Source organism: Theobroma cacao, chromosome 9, assembly GCF_000208745.1.
Source record: "Theobroma cacao cultivar B97-61/B2 chromosome 9, Criollo_cocoa_genome_V2, whole genome shotgun sequence".
In the NCBI taxonomy this organism is placed as follows: Eukaryota; Viridiplantae; Streptophyta; class Magnoliopsida; order Malvales; family Malvaceae; genus Theobroma; species Theobroma cacao.
In genome coordinates, this window is record NC_030858.1 from 2,607,288 (window position 1) to 2,624,598 (window position 17,311).

Sequence of the window (17,311 nt, forward strand, 5' to 3'; positions counted from 1 at the left end):
AGAAAGAAATCTCAGCTTCCATTTAACCCAAAAGGCTAAGCTGAGATTTTCTTTTCGAGGATTATAATGAATTAACTGGTGCAGATAGTTAACTACCGACCTTTATTTGCACCCAAAGAAGTTGTGGAATAAAGCAAGGGATAGTTTTCTTTTCCCATTTTAACGCATCCATTTATTCTTTCGTTTCCTTGGAAATTATTAGCTTAGAACAAAAGCTATACCCTCTTCATAAGAATTTCTGGATTGGTTGGAGAGAATCCAGGAGTTGGGCCCTTCCAGGTTGTATGTTGTTAATGTGTTATCATTAAGATTTTAAAAACTAAAATTAACTATAATTAAAATAATCCGTAAAATTCAACTCTTAACACCATAGATGCTGAGAAATGATGATGGAAAGTTGATCACATGACCAATGGTTTAATTTTTCCTGTCTACCGATGGAGTACTAATAAGTGGTTACTAATGAGATATATACTAAGTGAAATCCATAATGTTCAATAGAAGATCTCAAACACTTCCAAATTTTCATAACTTTATGAATATATTCAAATTTGATCCCTAAAACCTGTGTTGGATTTCACCTTGTTCTGATGTTCTCAATTTCTCTCCAAGTACTTTTTCACAACTTTATGGATACATTCAAATTCGATCCCTAAAACCTTTGTTGAATTTCATGATGTTCTCAATTTCTCATTATTACTTAGTAGAGTGCATCGATACCATTCATACCCCAGGAATGGGAAACTGGGTTGTCAGTGCTTCAACTCTACTCCAGAGACTTGCCACCTTATCAGTCAAAGGAAAATCGAGAGACACCACAAACTTCAAGAACTCTTGTAGCTTTGATCCAGACACCAATCCTTTAGCATTGACAGTTATTTGCACACCCTCATGGATGAAGTCAGCAATAGCTGTGAATTCCTTTTCTGTGAATCCTCTAGTGGTCATAGCAGGTGATCCAATGCGGATGCCACCTGGCACGAGTGCACTCTTATCCCCTGCAAAATTCGAGATGTGTTAGTACCTGTTTTGTAATAAGGAAATTTTTTAATGAATTAAACAAAGAAAGAAAATAAGGCATAATTCACCAGGCACTGAATTTTTGTGCAAGGTGATAGAAGCCATGTCAAGTATTTTCTCCAACCGAGCCCCATCAATACCCTGTTGAAGGAGAAGTTGATAATATAAGTAAAAAAATTAGAAAAAAAAAAGGGGGGGGAAGGGAGCATAGGGCATCTATAAAAGAATCACAAAAATACTTCCAATGCTACTCAAGATTTGAAGATAAAGAGGGCACATGTCTGCATGTCTTGTGGAGATAGTAACTTACCAATGGCCTCAGATCCACAAGTACAAGGTGATTGTCACTGCCACCAGAAACCAGTTGATAGCCAAGTTCAACCAATCGGCTTGCAAGAGCTCTACAATTAGACACTACCCGCAGGATGAAGTACACATATTAGATAAGATCATCAAAACATAACTTGGACTGAATTTATACCTCCCTAGAATTTTTATCAAATAAAATAATACAAATATATACAATTATATTTAACTCGATCGAATATAAATACAATCATTAATCCAAGAAATTCAAACTTAAGAAATGTAACTTGAAATATTAATAAAATGAAAACATAAAAGATAAATAAAAAATTAAAAAGGTGGAGTAGCTCAGATTCTATGGGTGTAATAAAAAGTCTGTCATGCCCAAATTGAGCAAATCAGAACGAGGAATTATTTTTATAATCATTGCTAACTCCATACCTCCATTCTTCATTTAAAAAAAAAACTTAAAAAAATAAAATAAAAAATAATAAGGCTCAGACACGCACAAACGCTGTCATCAAAAAGCTATTTGGTCCTTAAATTAAATGAATTTAAGAAAAAATCCAAATCAGAATCGAGAAACATAAATTTGTCATCATTGCCTTTTGTAATAATTAGTTGATGAATTAAATTTCTAATGAGAAAAACTGACAAAAAAACTTAAAGAGACCAACAACAAGAGTATCTATTGCCTTTTATAACCATGAAAAAGAAATCCTAATTTTGAGCGTTTTTAAAATTGTGTAAATATTGATGCTATGCTTCTATGAATATATCTAAGATAAAATATTAAAATTTTATTTTATAAAAGGAAAATTCAAATTTAATTTTTATAAAGAAAAAAAATAATTATAATATCCATTTAATTCATATAGTTACATTTTTTTTTAATTTAACCTTTTTACTTAAAATAGTGACAATTTAATCCATTGATTTTAAAAATTATTTCAATTTAATCCCTTCAACAAAATGCTAACATGGTATATGAGGTGAGCTCGAATTACTAACGTGGTGTTGCCACGTTATCATATCAAGGTGTCACATTATACACTCTTTGACGTTCTTGCCACCATAGCTAAACTCTTGCTTTTGTTAAAAAGGTTACTGTGCTTAAACCTAAGTTCCAACCTCAACATGAAGGTATCATATTTTAGACAAAATAAAGAAGAGAAAAAGAGAACGTCCACAATTTAGACGAAAAATGTTAAATGGAATTAGAGGACAATAAAAGGATTGGGATCAGGTGTAAGACAATACCAAAATGATCATAAATTTAGCTGCTTTAAATTTGAAGGAAACCATGGAGAGGCAAAGGCTCCCTCCAATCGTGTAAGTAGCTCGCTTTAGGCACCATGCAAAAGGTGGATTGCTACTGTAAACAACAAACACCCGTGTCTGACTGAGTGCCCGTCAACTATTGAGCTCCTAAAATGTACTTCAATTCAACCCACATTTCTTTTGGAAAAACACATTTAAAATAACTGAACAAGACCTAGAAAGAAATCAGACAATAGGAAATGTAAACGGGCTATTGTGTCATGAAACAACGGTGAGTTTCATGGGTCTTCTCCCGTTTAACTAAATCTTGGCTCCAAGCGGCAGTCAGGTCGCCATGGATCGGCACCTGCTGTTGACTCTATTTGTGGAGCCAGGATCCTAGTATCACACTTCATCGGAGAATCCCCAGTTTGCAAACAAAACAACTATCCAATTTAATAGTAGAGCAACTTCGGGAATCAAGAAAGAAGAAAATCTCCAGTACCTGAAAGAATCGAGCACTCAGTTGACTGATAATTTCTTCTTCGTGGCAGCAGCACCCACCGAGGTAGCAAGAAAATCATTATTCTTTGATGCTACATGTCAACTGTCAAATGGTAATTTCGCTCACTATTAGCTACCCAAGTGATCAGATAAGAAAAATAACAGTACCTCAAAAAGATAAAGGTATGAAGTATTTACCTTGCTGCCAGAGTATCTGCATAAGATCCAATCGTGCAGACTGCAGCTGCATTGGATATTACAAGACTGATGGCAAAACATGAAGGATTCCTGATGGAAAGACCATCAGCTGTGAACATTCTGGTATAGAATCTAAGTTATGAAAGACAATAAGGGATGGGAAGCAAAGTGAGAGAAACAGGGGCACTTGAGTGTTGAGATGAGGAGGCTGGATGTTGCTCAAGAGCTTAAAGCATATGCTTTTATAGAGTGGTATCTCCAAAACCCTAAAAACACTTGGGCTTGTAAAATTACTTAAATAGACAATGATTTAACTTTATTTACTCGACTCTTTTTTTTTTGGCAATATCACTAAATTTTTACTTAATACTATATTCAATCCGCTTATCATGCGCGTGAGTAGGTAAAAGTTATTTATTAATACTATATTATACCTTAAAATTTAGGTTAAGGCAAAAGTCTTTGATTAAATGAGAAAGAAAGGAAAACGATTTCTGTACTAGGCATCATCTAAATCATACATGCACTTTTTGTATATATTTATTAGGCATGATTTTTTGTTTTACTTAGTCAAGATCTTTTACATATATATATATATATAATTAATTAAAAAAACTTATAATTTAAAATAAATAGTAGTTTGATTAAATATATCAATATAAGGAAAAAATTATGATTACAAATCTACTATTAGTTAAAAAAATTAACATTATTTGTTTTAATATCATTAATTTTATCTTTTTTAGGTCAATTACTATTTAAGTGATAAAGAATTGAAAATTTAATATATGAAGTTACAAATTCACAATCATAATAATAATTAATTCAGTATAAAGCCAAATATTTTTTTTTTTTGTGAAAGTTTCAAAGTTATAATTTAAATTGTTGACTAATGTGTTATTTAGTTGGTGTACTCAATTAGTCACTTTGGTGGTGTGGAAGGCTTTAAGTCGTACGAGACGGTGTCGTATTACCTTGCAAGTAGTTAATCTTTCGTTGACAATTAGAATAGAAGTAGAACTATTCAAGTTTGGTTGCCGAGAAAGACTTGACAAGAAAATAAAGGTAGACGAAGAAAAAAAGGAAAAAAAAAAAGGTATAACGAGACGCACCGTCTTAATTCCTAGCTTCTTGGAAGCTTCTGCATAAGGTTTAGGCAGCCATCAACGTCTCCCTTTGAATGAAAATACTGTAGCTTTAATAATACGTTTACGCAGTTTTTATTTGACTTTCCGATCTCCAACTATTTTCGCCATTTTCTTCTCAACCAACTCGTACAAAAACCTCTACCAAAGCCACCAAAAACCCAGATTCCATTTTTAATTTTAGTTTCCCACTTTTCTATTCTCCAGCTTCATAGTTTCTATTATACTTTCAATTGAAAGAAGATTGTTTCGATCAGAACCATGGAGGCAGCATCTTTATCTGGAGTTCTTTCCCACACCAACCTTTCTGGTTCCAACCTTAGGAATTCTGATTATAGATTTTCAAGGTGAGACTTTTGTCCCAGAAATTTGGGATTTTTATCAAATATTTATGTTTATGAGTTAATGTTAGATCCCAACTTTTGTCTAGAAGGTACAAAGATTTGCTTGGTGAACAAAAGATGAAATTTTTGGACCAAAATGATTCCCAAATTTACGTCTTTGTCAATTTCTTTTCTTTTCTTTGTTTTTCAGGTCGATTCGTAGGGGCAGATGTGTTGCCTCTGTCTCACGCCATTCCTCTGAGGGATCAAATGATGTTGATAAACCTTCGTCTAAAGCCCTTGTCATCTCAAGTTCTGACTCGAATACTAAAAATTACAGCGCTCTCAAAGGATCCAATCTCAGCGGTGGCTCAAATCAGAAAAGGAATCTGAACTTGCAAACGAATTGTGCGGTGGGGTTTTGCACTTTTGGTGAAAATGTTGTAGAATCTCATGCACATGCTGCAGAGGAGAAGCTTGGGGTCCTGCTTTTGAATCTTGGAGGGCCCGAGACTCTTAACGATGTTCAACCGTTTCTGTATAACTTGTTTGCTGATCCTGTATGTTAGATTTCTTGGGCATTTTTTAATGTACTTTATATAACCATTTTTGGGTTTTAAGGTTCAGTAGTGTGCTGATGGTGATATTGTTTTTGTTGTAGGATATAATACGGCTGCCTAGGCTGTTTAAGTTTCTTCAACGACCTTTGGCAAAGTTAATTTCTGTTCTTCGGGCTCCCAAAAGTAAAGAAGGGTATGCTGCCATTGGTGGTGGCTCACCTTTGCGTAAAATAACTGATGAACAGGTAAATTCCTTAATTGTAGAAATTGAAATATTACTTTGTGCTTGTGTTGTGTTAAAGTGAATTTGTATGGATATTTTTTTCAATTGAACCATGTTAAATGTGTTAGACGCTTTTAAAAGTTGTCCTCATGTTGATGGTAAAACTTGTGGTTTGAATGTTATTATTGTATTTATAGCCTGAAGAATTTGCTGCAGGCGGATGCTCTTAGAATGGCTTTGGAGGCAAAGAATGTATGTGCCAATATATATGTTGGAATGCGATATTGGTACCCATTCACTGAGGAGGCAATTGAGCAGGTGGGTCTTCTAATAGTCAAACAAATTTGTGTGGGTTTTAAGTTTCTTCATATATCGTTGGTGAAGTTATGAACTTGTGTGATACCATATCGAGGAGTTGCTATTTTTGTTTAGGTGATATTAAGAGTTTATTGTTAAGTGCATCAAATCCTTACAGAAGGGATAAATATAGGGAGTTGGAAGAAAAATAAAGACTTCCCATGCCTTCCTGCAAGTTCTCCTTTTATATGACTTGAAATTATATCTTATATTTTAATAAGGAATTATCTGTTTAACATTGAATTATCTATCTTCAAAGTACGTTGAGTCTACGTTGCTAAGCATTTACGTTATGCTACAGATTAAGCGGGACAGGATAACAAAACTTGTTGTGCTGCCACTATATCCTCAGTTCTCCATCTCCACAACTGGATCAAGCGTCCGAGTTCTCCAGAGTATATTCAGGTGGGTGTTTGATAATTTGTGCTGCACCTTATCTGCTTGAAATCATCTATAACACCCCTTAGGAAATGGCTCTGAATGTGAGTTATATTTCAGGGAAGATGCATATCTATCAAGACTACCTGTTTCTGTCATTCTTTCATGGTATCAACGACAAGGTTATATTAGGTCTATGGCTGACTTGATTGAGAAAGAGTTGGGGAGATTTCCAAAGCCTGAAGAGGTTTGTTTGGTTGCTGCTTATACTACTTGTGTGTACATTTTTAAGCATAAAGTCAGAAGTTGATATGTCGAACTTGTGGTCTTTTGAGATTGACTTCATTACAACTCTTTCTAATATTCTTCTGAACTTCAGGTCATGATATTCTTTAGTGCTCATGGGGTGCCCGTCAGTTATGTTGAGGATGCTGGAGATCCGTACAAAGATCAAATGGAGGAGTGCATCTGCTTAATTATGCAAGAGTTGAAAGCTAGAGGAATTGGAAATGATCATAAACTTGCTTACCAGGTTGGTTTTAGAACTCAAGTTTCTGCTTTCACTTGAAAAATGAAAAACTGTTATGCTCAACTTCTTCTTCATGCTATTCCTCTAGAGTCGAGTTGGGCCTGTGCAATGGCTGAAGCCCTACACTGATGAAGTTCTTGTTGAGCTTGGCCAGAAAGGTGTGAAGAGTCTTCTAGCTGTTCCCATAAGGTACATGACTCTTAGTTTTAAGTAGCTGTTCTTGATGTGTGCTTTGAAATGCCAGATTATGAACTGAAAACTAATTCTACTTCCATCCAAAATTGTAGCTTTGTAAGTGAGCACATAGAGACTCTTGAAGAGATTGACATGGAATATAAGGACTTAGCTCTTGAATCTGGTATCGAGAATTGGGGTCGTGTGCCTGCTCTTGGTTGCACCTCTTCATTCATCACAGATCTAGCAGATGCTGTAGTTGAAGCTCTACCATCAGCAAAAGCCATGTCAACCTCAAGGGACACCGCTGAAGAAGCTGAATATGACCCCTTGAACTACCTTGTCAAACTGTTCCGCGGTTCAATCTTGGCATTCATTTTGCTATTGACACCAAAGGTGTTACTTGCATTTAGAAACCATCTCTTTTAATGATGATTAAAGAAAGCTAACGTTCATAGAGAAGACAGAGTTATATATATTAAAGGAGTTGTCCTCCATTTAGACCTGAATCTTAGAGACTTGTTTGGGGATGTGCCCCAATTCCGGCATATAGAAAGCAAAGATGGGATTTTTGCATAAGTGTAACCTTTTGGAACCAAGATTTTTTTTTTTCTTGGTGGTTTTGCTTAAGTGTAACCAGGGATATTTGCTTCCAGTGAAATAATAAACTTAAAATGCATACTTCGTCGCTGTCGATTGTTCTATTTTTGGTCACTATGAGGCTCGGTGAGAATGCCTTTGAAAGATGTTCAATTCCCGAGAATTCCTGTTCTTTTTTCTTGTAACTTCCCCAATGCTTTCTACAGGCTGTTACCTTGTAGCAGAATTCCTACTTATTTTTGGTTGAATCAAAAAAAAATCATTAATCTCAAAAGAGAAACTATCCAAATGTTAGCAACAGTTTGGGTTTTAAACACATTATCATAATCATTGCATGAAATAAACGAAAGAATTCCGAAGAGTTACCAAATTAAGTCCTTGATTACAACCAGCAAAATGTAAAACTTGGTATGCTTCAATGCTTCGTTCACGCTAGCAGACTCAGCATGAGGAAAGAGGACTTCATATTTATTCTCAAAGAGGTGCAGATAAGGCTGTTTACAGCCACATGTTTTAGATATATCTGCCACTATCCTCGAGAGAAAGATATATCCGGTATTATTTTTATTTAAAAAAGCCCAAGTAGATTAAGCCTATAAAGAGTGTGATTCAGGACGATTACTCAAGTCTGTAACATCTTTTATGCTGGATATTAGTAGGGAAATTAACAGCCAAAATGCCTGGTTACTCTCAGCAACCTCTTCCTTAATAGGAATACCTTCAATTGATAGAATTGCAATAGAGAATGGTGTACCTTTTTTGTGCAAGCAGGAAAATGGAATTAGAGATATGTTGATACGAATGGGTTGTTGCTAATCAAGTTTAATTTTTCTTGCAGAACGGCAACTTGTATGTTATGATGACAAAAAGATCTTGAAAAAATATATATATGGTGAAAGCTTTGATCAGTTCAAATTCAGAAGCTGTTCTTGTTGAATCACTTAAACATAGTAACCAGTTAAGGTGAATCCTCGACCAACAATCTCTCCAGCGCAGAACCAGGCAAAACACTCTAACCCAAATAGAGCAGCAATGCCAGCATCCTCAATCTTCAATTCCTTCCTGTTCTTCCACATATGCTTGGCATAATCCATCTCCTTCCAGAATGTCTCATAGCGGCCGGGAATACTGCCTCAAATTCAGAAGATTAACTCAGTGGGAGGGTAGAAAAGTTTGACTGATGCAGATAATAGCCAAAGAGGTAATGCATTTCTAGAAAAAGAAAACAAAATCACAATCAAACAACATTAGGCCTTCTTACTTGTAGATGTTTCCAATGTCAGCAATAGCAAATGACTAAAAGACTAGAAGGGAGAACTGATGATAACAGAAGTAACAAATTCAATGGATCAGCATGAAGGTTTGATCAACGCAGGGAGCATGATGGCAGCTGACAGATGTTCAAGGAAGAGGGAAAAAGGAATATATGATGTAGGGAGAAGTCTAGGCTGGCATTTAATACTAAAATGCAGCCCACGCCTTTTATTTCAACCCGCTGCCATGCTTGAGCATAACATGATTGTTGTAGGAGAGGTTGCGAGAGTCGCAATGCAATGACTAGAAACAAGGACAGGGGCCCTCTCCCTTTCCCTTTAACTCGACACCCATCACTACCAGCATAAGCTTCCTGCTCAGACCTTTTACTTTTCAGCCATCATATCCATGTCAATACAAATAACACAAAAGATTAACAAAAGAAAATCACCGCAAGTCACAGCATAGATTCATTTGAGTCTGAAACCTTTGAGATTACCCTAAAATGCTGAAAGGAAAAGCAGAAGAACGAATGGGGTAAAAGGGGTAACCTGGCTAGACGAGTGTAAAACAATTGCTTTGACAAAAGGTTACATTTCTCAACCGTAGGTGGCTCTTGAATGTAGTGCTTATTCTGCTCCAGTAGCTGCTTGTAGTAGGCAGAACCATGCTTTGCTACAAATTGGGATGCCTGAGTTGCCTTGGACTGCAACTGAGCTAACTTCGGTGCCAACCCCATCGGCTTCACAAACAAACAAAACCACCAGGATAGAATCGTAATACGTTAGATAAACAGAAATTTCATCAGAAATCAGCCAAAAAAGTTTCAACTCGGCAGACTTGTTTGGGCAATTTGTCCATTTTCCATCAAATAATCCCAGAATTACGAGCTCTTGAATTCATAATACTATACCTTAATTCCCACGCTATTGATCTAAATATCAATTTTAAAAACACAAGAGAATCGATTAGAAAGGATCAAACAGAAAAAGAAACGTTTACTTAAGCAGCATTAAAGTAATTAATCCCACTGAAGTCCAAATTCACTGGAAAAAAGAGAGAGGGGGATGAAAAGAAAAAGTACAACATGTTGTGGAAAACAATAAGAGCTCCATTGCAGAATCCAAGAATAAACCGAATCGATAAGCCAAAAACCAGATTTCTAAAAGTTTCAAAGAATTAGTAAGAGTCAACAACATTTGACGATATATGGTAAGTTTGGAGAGCTAAAGATGCAGAGTTGGATAAGTAAAATAAGGAAAGATGAAGAGAAAAATGCAGCATTACAATCTGAGGGAACGAACCTACCTATATCTGTTTTTGGCGATAGGAGAGAGAGAAGGAGCGGTACAGAGCAGAGGGAGAAGTAGGGTTTTATTTCCTCGTGTAATATTTATATATCCTGGTAATTTTTGCTTATGTTCCGCTGCGGTGAGTCCTCGTCAGTATCCTGCACTGAATGCAAATAATCTTACCATGTGTCCAGAAGGATTCAAATATACGAGACACATTATTTATTATTATTATTATTATTATTATTTGACAACTTCAAATTTCAACTACAAAGGGAATAACATACGTAACAACGTATTTAGAATCTACTCTCTTTTTTTTGGCCGCAGTTTTTTTGATTTTACAATATTATCACTTTTACTACCAGTTAATTTTTTTCAATTTTGAATTAAAGAGTACCATTAGCATATATTGATATATATATATATATAATCCGGTTTAGAAGACCCAAGAACATGATCTAACCATTTTTGCATTGGTTGACTTCACGAGTTGACACAGGACAGCCAGTATCCGGATGATCTCAATTGAAGATGGTCATGGATTATTACCATGAGCATTAACTCCTACAACATAAGTTGTTCAACCTTTTCTCTTTTTCTTTTTTTCTTTTTTTTTTTTTTGTGCTAGACATTTCCCGCATGGTGATTATTACCCTATTGCACGAGTGTCATACTCAAGTATTAACTATCACAACCATTGTTCTGGTTAGGTCAGGCTGAACCCATTTGCCGACAAGAATGCAACTACTTTTGGACTGAATTTACAAAAACGTATGTTTACAGCTCACAGCCAAAATGCTGAAAATCCTTCGTTCCCCAGCAACAACAGGAATCGGCTTATGATCCAGCCTTCAAAAAAGGAAATCGAATACAGTAGCACTTGCAACCTTTAACAAGGTCAACTAGGAGATAAATGTAGCTTCCGCCTTCTGTAATATGACAACTTCCCTGGGTTTAGACAACCGTACCAATGCCCCTCAATATTAAGTGATTTTGACATTCTTCAGGAATATACATACATACATATATATATATATATATATATATATATATATATATAACTTGAACAAAACGAGATGATAATAACATTAGAAAATCAGTATTTAGAATAGGCAAGTATAAACCTTCGACCATAGCATAAAGCGGGAAAATTAAAGCATCCAAAACCACTGCCTCATAATATTGAAGTAAAACACTAGCACTGTCTTTGAATACTGCCAAAACTAACTTGACCTAATTGAAATACAATAAACCATCTGCATCAACAGTACCAAAATATAAATGTCTTCAACAAACTCACCACAAATCAACTTTGGGGTGATGCCTTGGCAACTCCACTTTGTTGAACAGTTTGAGAGGCTGTTGGTGCTGCATCATACGTCCCACGAGTGCTCCCACTTGCATTGCTGTCAGCAGGATATGCTGGAGGCTGTGAGTAACTACCACCATAAGAGGTGTTATATGGTGGTGCTCCATAACCAGGCTGGCTGGCTGGTGCTGCTCCATAAGGTGGTGCTCCATATCCTGGCTGCGCGGGTGCAGCACCATAACTAGATGATTGAGCACGTTGTGAACCTGATTCTGGTTGAGCATAGCCAGATGGCGGTGGCTGTGAATGATATCCTGGCTGGCCATAGCTTCCTGGGGTGCTAGGCGACTGCTGCGTCTGCCCATAGACAGGGGGATTGGCCAAAGGTTTCTGTGCTTGTGGTGGTCCATATCCAGGCCCATAGCCAGACTGAGCTGGTGGTTGACTCCCATAGCCAGCCTGGGAAGTTGGAGGCACTCCATAACCAGGTTGAGTACTTCCTTGAGGTGGATAACTTCCAGGATTTTGGCTAGGCTGCTGACTAGTATTGTACCCTTGCTGGCCCATCGCAGATGGTTGGGTAGATGTAGGTGCTTGACCTGAATCCCCTTGACCACCATAGGAGGGTGTGTGACCCTCTTGAGTTGGGTTCGTTGCATTACCATAGCTATGTGCAGACCCATAACCTTGTTGTTGATCATATGATGATGGTTGTCCATAACCTGATTGCGGAGGTGCAGGGTATCCACCATAGCCATCCTGAGGATAACCTTGTCCTGGTTGCATGTAGCTAGAAGCTGGTGGTTGACTGTAATTGTAACCACTGTTATCAGCTGGAGCTGCTGAACCACCAGGGGTTTGCTGCTGCTGTGAAGAAGGCTGTTGATTATAGTAATCATAACCACCTGCTGCAGAGCTTTGCTGGTTTGGTGGTACAGCTGACTGGTCCCAACCAGAGGCATAGCTGCCAGATGTTGGTTGCGAAGGATAGCCCCCATAAGGCGGCTGAGACATGTTATACTGAGGTGATGGGCCAGGATATGCCCCAGGCTGCATATAACCATAACCAGGTTGCTGCATTGGAGGAGCCCCTTGGCCCCAGCTTGTAGGCGGTCGTGCTTGGTAACCTTGCTGTGTATAGCCTCCAGCCATTGCTGGATTTCTCAGACGATTCTGCACAAAATTGTTCCCTCAAATAACCAAAGTGGACTTTCCAATGACGCTGGCACATAAACACATACAGCAAAACAGAATATGCATCTACACAAATAGGCATATACAAAAACTGAATAGCAATTATCAAAATCAGTATGTCCACAGTGGCATTAACGGAGTTTGTACTGTAGTACGAAGGTTATAAATGCCTACATACCGTATGGTCGGAGGGATTATTGAGTTTACTCCAGCAGAAGCCCATCCTCTCCCTATTTGAAGTGAATGGGTGCAAAAAGAAAAAAAAATATAGAACCCCACAAATACTAATAGAACCTTTTACATCAAAGCACAAGGAACCATGAACCCCATTGCCAACAGGCAAGAAACTCATAGTTAAAAGCATACTATATATCATCTATCCAACAATCCAATTGATGCATTTAACACACAGAAGCATCAAATAAGGAATGACAATATCCTAGAAGATCAATCAACATGCATTAAGCAAATGATATCTCTTAGAACAGACCTAAATTTCTCTAAACAAAAGAAAGGAAAAAATGAATTGTAGATCTAACACTTATACAAGATTGATTATCTGCATTTAGAAAAGATAATTGACTTGTATCACCAAAATAAAGGATTTTGCTTAACATATGAACCCTAACCGCATAGGGCAAACATCTGATAAGAAATACCATAGACCAGAGCTAACCTAATCATAGACAAAAGTTTTCTGGAATAAATTCAATCTAAATTACAACTTTCAATAAAACAACTTCAACACAAGAATAAAAAAGATATGCAAGACAAAACAAAATTACATCAAATATGTATCCTCATACTTGAGGCTTTCCGAAAAAGAACATGCAACTCGACCAATGAACAAAGTGAAATCCATAAAGAATAAAACTCGTTAAGTTAATGTTTAAAAAAAAAAATCCCACAACATGTTACTGATAAAAATACAAGCTTAAAGATTGCTTAAAGATGACATTTAGAAATACAGGAAAGCTCAAATACTAACGCAGTCAAAAACAATCTTTAAGCAACTAAAAAAAATTTAATTTACAAGGCTGGAAGAAAAGACATCTCAGTATGAAATATCCACAAATTTAGAATTATGTAAATTTGTCAACAACCAGCCAACACTATTAAATGATGGTGACAGAAAAAATCAGGGGCAATGTAAGGAAGAAAAATTGGACTGAATGGTTTAAGCATTCAAATAATAAACCAAATTAAGAACCAAAAGCTATACCATCCTTGTTTAACCAAAAGAGAAGATTAATAGAAATAGGAACATTCTTGTGATACACGTTAAAATGAACAAATCCTGTGGTGCCAGAATGATAAAAGAATCTAGTATTTAGCAATCTTATATATCCAACAATAACTTTCAGCCTCTCTCCAGTATAAGATTACTAAATATCAGAAATAGGATCTGAAACCATACCAGGGCAATGCAGAGGAAACACCAACAGAAAGAAATCAATGTTGGTGTCACCAATTGTCCAACAGACTAATCCTACAATAGTTCCCAATGACAATATCAGTCTCATCATTTACAATTAATAAGCACATTCGGTGGCTAAACATGCCTAATCCCAACGACAATATCAGTCTCATCATTTACAATTAATAAGCACAGTTGGTAGCTAAACATGCCTAATCCCAACAAGTCACTTAGCCATAAAACCAAAGAACGACGAAATTCGACTTCTATCACCAGAATGAAGGAAGTCCTTGTTTATACTTTATACCACAATATCCTAACATAAAATGAGTGGGTAAGACCTGCCTTGCAAACTAAGCATCAAAATATCAAGCACAAAACTTAAGGAAAACTAGAGGGCAATAACCATCACTCTTCACAAAACTTTGGCAATTGAAACTATCAAGTTTGACCTCTGTCCAATTCCCAACACACAATTTACCTTAATTAATACATAAGAAACCGACTGCAGATAGAGACCTTGACAGTTTGAACTTAACATGTAAAAGTATTAACTCCACCCACAAGATTTCGAGAGGATACCAAGCAGTGCAAATTACCACGTTATCCAGCTCCTAATGACACTAGAACCAGAAAATTTTGATACAAAATAGCCATGAATCTCTTACAAAGTAGAGGAGCTGCTCATCTTGCACTGGTCATTTTGACACATACAAAACAGCTGTCATAGCGACAAGGATCACCAGCAAAAGATGTCTGCAACTCTCAAGATTTTACAAGTGCAACAAACGGAAGAAAAGAAATCGATGATAATATAAAATCCAATCTATATCTCAAAGTGACTGAATAACTACATCAAGAAATGAGGATGCAAAAGCAAGTCTAGGAAAAATTATTCAGCACAATACTTAGCAGAAAAATTATAACCTGAGTGGGAAAATCATCTACTTCCTCAACAGGTATATGGAAGTATAAGAAAATGTAAGAATTTGTTAGATAAAAAGAGAGACTTCCAGAACATTGACCAGAGACAACAATTGACAGATCATAATGACACAATATCTATGTAGGAAGAAATAAACACAAAATAAAGTAGCAATTTAGTCCCTACTTTACCCAAATGAACAAAACTGTTTTTAACCTGCAATTGAGAATATAAGAATACCTCTAGAAAATCTGAACAAGGAAATTTCTTAAGCAATGTTAATGAGATGTCTCAATAAAACTAAAATTTTGAAGAGTCCAATCTTTACTAATGTTGTACAGACTAGAGTGATGCTCCAGAAGATCACCTAAAATCAACATTCAGAATAGAACTAAACAGGTCCTACAGGAGTAGGCATACAAAATAAAGGTACAAAACAATCACAAGCGATTCATGTAAAAAACTAGAGACAGAAATAGGTTAAACTGAAGAAAAGCTTTCCTCCCAACATTCACATCCAAACATACCTCGCTTATGACCTCATCAACCAATTCTCTAGCATTTTTAATCTGTTCACTTGTCCCATCTATGTGTAATGACCTTTCTGTTGATGGATCACCAGGAGGCAAGTGCAATGGTATCACCTGCACCAGATTAAAAGAGATACTGTTGTCAGAAACCGTAGTTGTAGATGCAACTACTGCAAGATTTAAAAGACCATATCGAAGAAACTGATTAAAAAATGAATCTGGTCCTAAGGTAGCTGTTTTACAATTCAAACAAATACATTAATTGTCAGCGAATATGAAGCTAAAGCAACAATAGAGGACTTCCAAATAAGAATGACACTTAAGATTCAAACCTGAATACGAGCTCCAGTTCTGGCTTGCATATTTTTAATTGTTTCACCACCTTTACCAATCACCAGACCAACCTGAAATCATGCTCACATTACATATTATCTTGAACCAAAGTCAATGAACAAAGTTGACTAATGCTTTTACACTGGTCTACCTTGTTATTTGGAATCTTCATTTCAAAATGTTCACTTCCAGCTTGTCCTGTCAATCTTCGAGAAACTATGCCAGAGCCCCCTGCTTCAGCCTGGCCAGAGCATTAATTGGTATAATCATATTTCATACTTACTATAACTAATATTGCAAGACTCCAAAATGATAAAATTAGATTAATATTCTGCATAAAGGCAATGCATCAATTTCACATAAATAGAAGGGCGGGATGAATTACCTCAGCAAGAACATCGTTTATCAACTGCTCTGCCTTGGCAATTTGTTCAGCAGTACCCATGAGCTCTACAGGCCTAGTCACAGAATTTGGGTCTGCATCCATATCTCGCTGAACCTGAATCTTTGCCCCAGATTGTAGTTGAAGATATTTGATGGTTTCTCCGGCTTTCCCAATTATAACACCAACCCTGATTTGTGGAATGTCAATCTTTTTGCTAGTACCATGGTAGCTACCATAAGAAACTGGTATAGATGAAGGAGCAGAGTTCGACATAGGCTTCATATCTGTATTCATTAAAGCTATTCATTACGCTTTGCGTCAACTTTCAAAAATCAGATCTACAATTTAGCATCTTGCAAACAGCAGCAACCAAAAGATTGTATTCAAAAGTTCGAAACCGTAAATACAAAACCCTAGATGCAACAATCTACTCAAAACACTGAAAGCATTTACTATCAAAGAACACGTGTCACAGGCAGGAAAAATGAAGAAAGAAAGAGAGACAATACCAGGAGGTGCGGAGCTAAATCCCTTGTCGTTATCAAAACCACCTCCAGAGCCGTTTTCGACGCGAGGGCGCTTGGCCTCAGCGCCGGCGGATGCAGCAGAGAGAGTAAGGCGAGCAGCAATCTCTTGAGCTCGCTGCTTGGCCATCTCGATGCCGTCAAGCGGTGGCGGGACGCTGTTGTAAGAAGGAGGAGCCGAATCTGGGGAGGAAAACCCTGTCGGCCTCCTGCCACCGGAAGAAGGCGGCGTCTGGTCATCGTATTTGCGCTTGTTGCTGCCGGCGTCTGGACCTGAAGAGTACTGCGCTTCGTCTGTCATTGTGCGAGAGACCAAAAGACAGACAGCGAGAGAGAAACCCTAGAGGGATAGAGAGAGAGAGGAGGGTGTGGGACGAATAGCTAAGAAATAAAATCACGTGGGGTATTTTATTTATTTATATATGTCGTGAGTTTAAATTGCTTTTTTTTTTCTTTTTTTTTTGGGTTCCCTTTGTTGTGCATGTGAATTGGATTTTTATTCTATTTTCGGCTTTAGAATTCGATCTTTTTGGTTTACATACGGTAAAAAGCATCTACTGCTTTTAAC

General features: G+C 36.9%; 4 protein-coding genes across 4 annotated transcripts; 1 reads left to right on the top strand and 3 right to left on the bottom strand.

Annotated features, from left to right (window-relative positions):
* Positions 385-3,519, bottom strand: LOC18588039 (serine hydroxymethyltransferase 3, chloroplastic). The gene is made up of 5 exons (XM_018126491.1): positions 3,289-3,519; positions 3,092-3,193; positions 1,331-1,434; positions 1,089-1,161; positions 385-998 (listed from the first exon to the last, which is right to left on the bottom strand). The coding sequence occupies exons 2-5, from the start codon at positions 3,168-3,170 to the stop codon at positions 724-726; spliced, it is 531 nt and encodes a 176-aa protein (XP_017981980.1). The 5' UTR covers positions 3,171-3,193; positions 3,289-3,519; the 3' UTR covers positions 385-723.
* LOC18588040 (ferrochelatase-2, chloroplastic) lies at positions 4,429-7,679 on the top strand. Its single transcript, XM_007012184.2, has 9 exons — positions 4,429-4,780; positions 4,968-5,316; positions 5,418-5,561; positions 5,756-5,857; positions 6,198-6,301; positions 6,395-6,521; positions 6,654-6,806; positions 6,892-6,992; positions 7,091-7,679. Exons 1-9 carry the CDS (start codon positions 4,695-4,697, stop codon positions 7,404-7,406), a joined length of 1,482 nt encoding a protein of 493 aa, XP_007012246.2. The 5' UTR covers positions 4,429-4,694; the 3' UTR covers positions 7,407-7,679.
* Positions 8,447-10,314, bottom strand: LOC18588041. The gene is made up of 3 exons (XM_018127207.1): positions 10,140-10,314; positions 9,383-9,573; positions 8,447-8,705 (listed from the first exon to the last, which is right to left on the bottom strand). The coding sequence occupies exons 2-3, from the start codon at positions 9,568-9,570 to the stop codon at positions 8,519-8,521; spliced, it is 375 nt and encodes a 124-aa protein (XP_017982696.1). The 5' UTR covers positions 9,571-9,573; positions 10,140-10,314; the 3' UTR covers positions 8,447-8,518.
* LOC18588042 (far upstream element-binding protein 1) lies at positions 11,229-17,130 on the bottom strand. Its single transcript, XM_007012186.2, has 6 exons — positions 16,729-17,130; positions 16,220-16,503; positions 15,986-16,075; positions 15,834-15,905; positions 15,499-15,615; positions 11,229-12,608 (listed from the first exon to the last, which is right to left on the bottom strand). The coding sequence occupies exons 1-6, from the start codon at positions 17,042-17,044 to the stop codon at positions 11,433-11,435; spliced, it is 2,055 nt and encodes a 684-aa protein (XP_007012248.1). The 5' UTR covers positions 17,045-17,130; the 3' UTR covers positions 11,229-11,432.

Excerpts from the sequence above, each read along its gene's own strand:
- LOC18588039 (XM_018126491.1), bottom strand. The coding sequence starts at position 3,170 with ATGATTTTCTTGCTACCTCGGTGGGTGCTGCTGCCACGAAGAAGAAAT. Across the intron at positions 1,435-3,091 it reads TGAGTGCTCGATTCTTTCAG|TGTCTAATTGTAGAGCTCTT; the intron begins GTACTGGAGATT and ends TCCTGCGGGTAG. Across the intron at positions 1,162-1,330 it reads TTGTGGATCTGAGGCCATTG|GGTATTGATGGGGCTCGGTT; the intron begins GTAAGTTACTAT and ends CTCCTTCAACAG.
- LOC18588042 (XM_007012186.2), bottom strand. The coding sequence starts at position 17,044 with ATGACAGACGAAGCGCAGTACTCTTCAGGTCCAGACGCCGGCAGCAAC. Across the intron at positions 15,616-15,833 it reads GAACTGGAGCTCGTATTCAG|GTGATACCATTGCACTTGCC; the intron begins GTTTGAATCTTA and ends AATCTGGTGCAG. Across the intron at positions 12,609-15,498 it reads TTGATGAGGTCATAAGCGAG|AATCGTCTGAGAAATCCAGC; the intron begins GTATGTTTGGAT and ends AATTTTGTGCAG.
- LOC18588040 (XM_007012184.2), top strand. The coding sequence starts at position 4,695 with ATGGAGGCAGCATCTTTATCTGGAGTTCTTTCCCACACCAACCTTTCT. Across the intron at positions 5,317-5,417 it reads ATAACTTGTTTGCTGATCCT|GATATAATACGGCTGCCTAG; the intron begins GTATGTTAGATT and ends TTTTTGTTGTAG. Across the intron at positions 5,562-5,755 it reads GTAAAATAACTGATGAACAG|GCGGATGCTCTTAGAATGGC; the intron begins GTAAATTCCTTA and ends AATTTGCTGCAG.
- LOC18588041 (XM_018127207.1), bottom strand. The coding sequence starts at position 9,570 with ATGGGGTTGGCACCGAAGTTAGCTCAGTTGCAGTCCAAGGCAACTCAG. Across the intron at positions 8,706-9,382 it reads TTTTACACTCGTCTAGCCAG|TATTCCCGGCCGCTATGAGA; the intron begins GTTACCCCTTTT and ends AATTTGAGGCAG.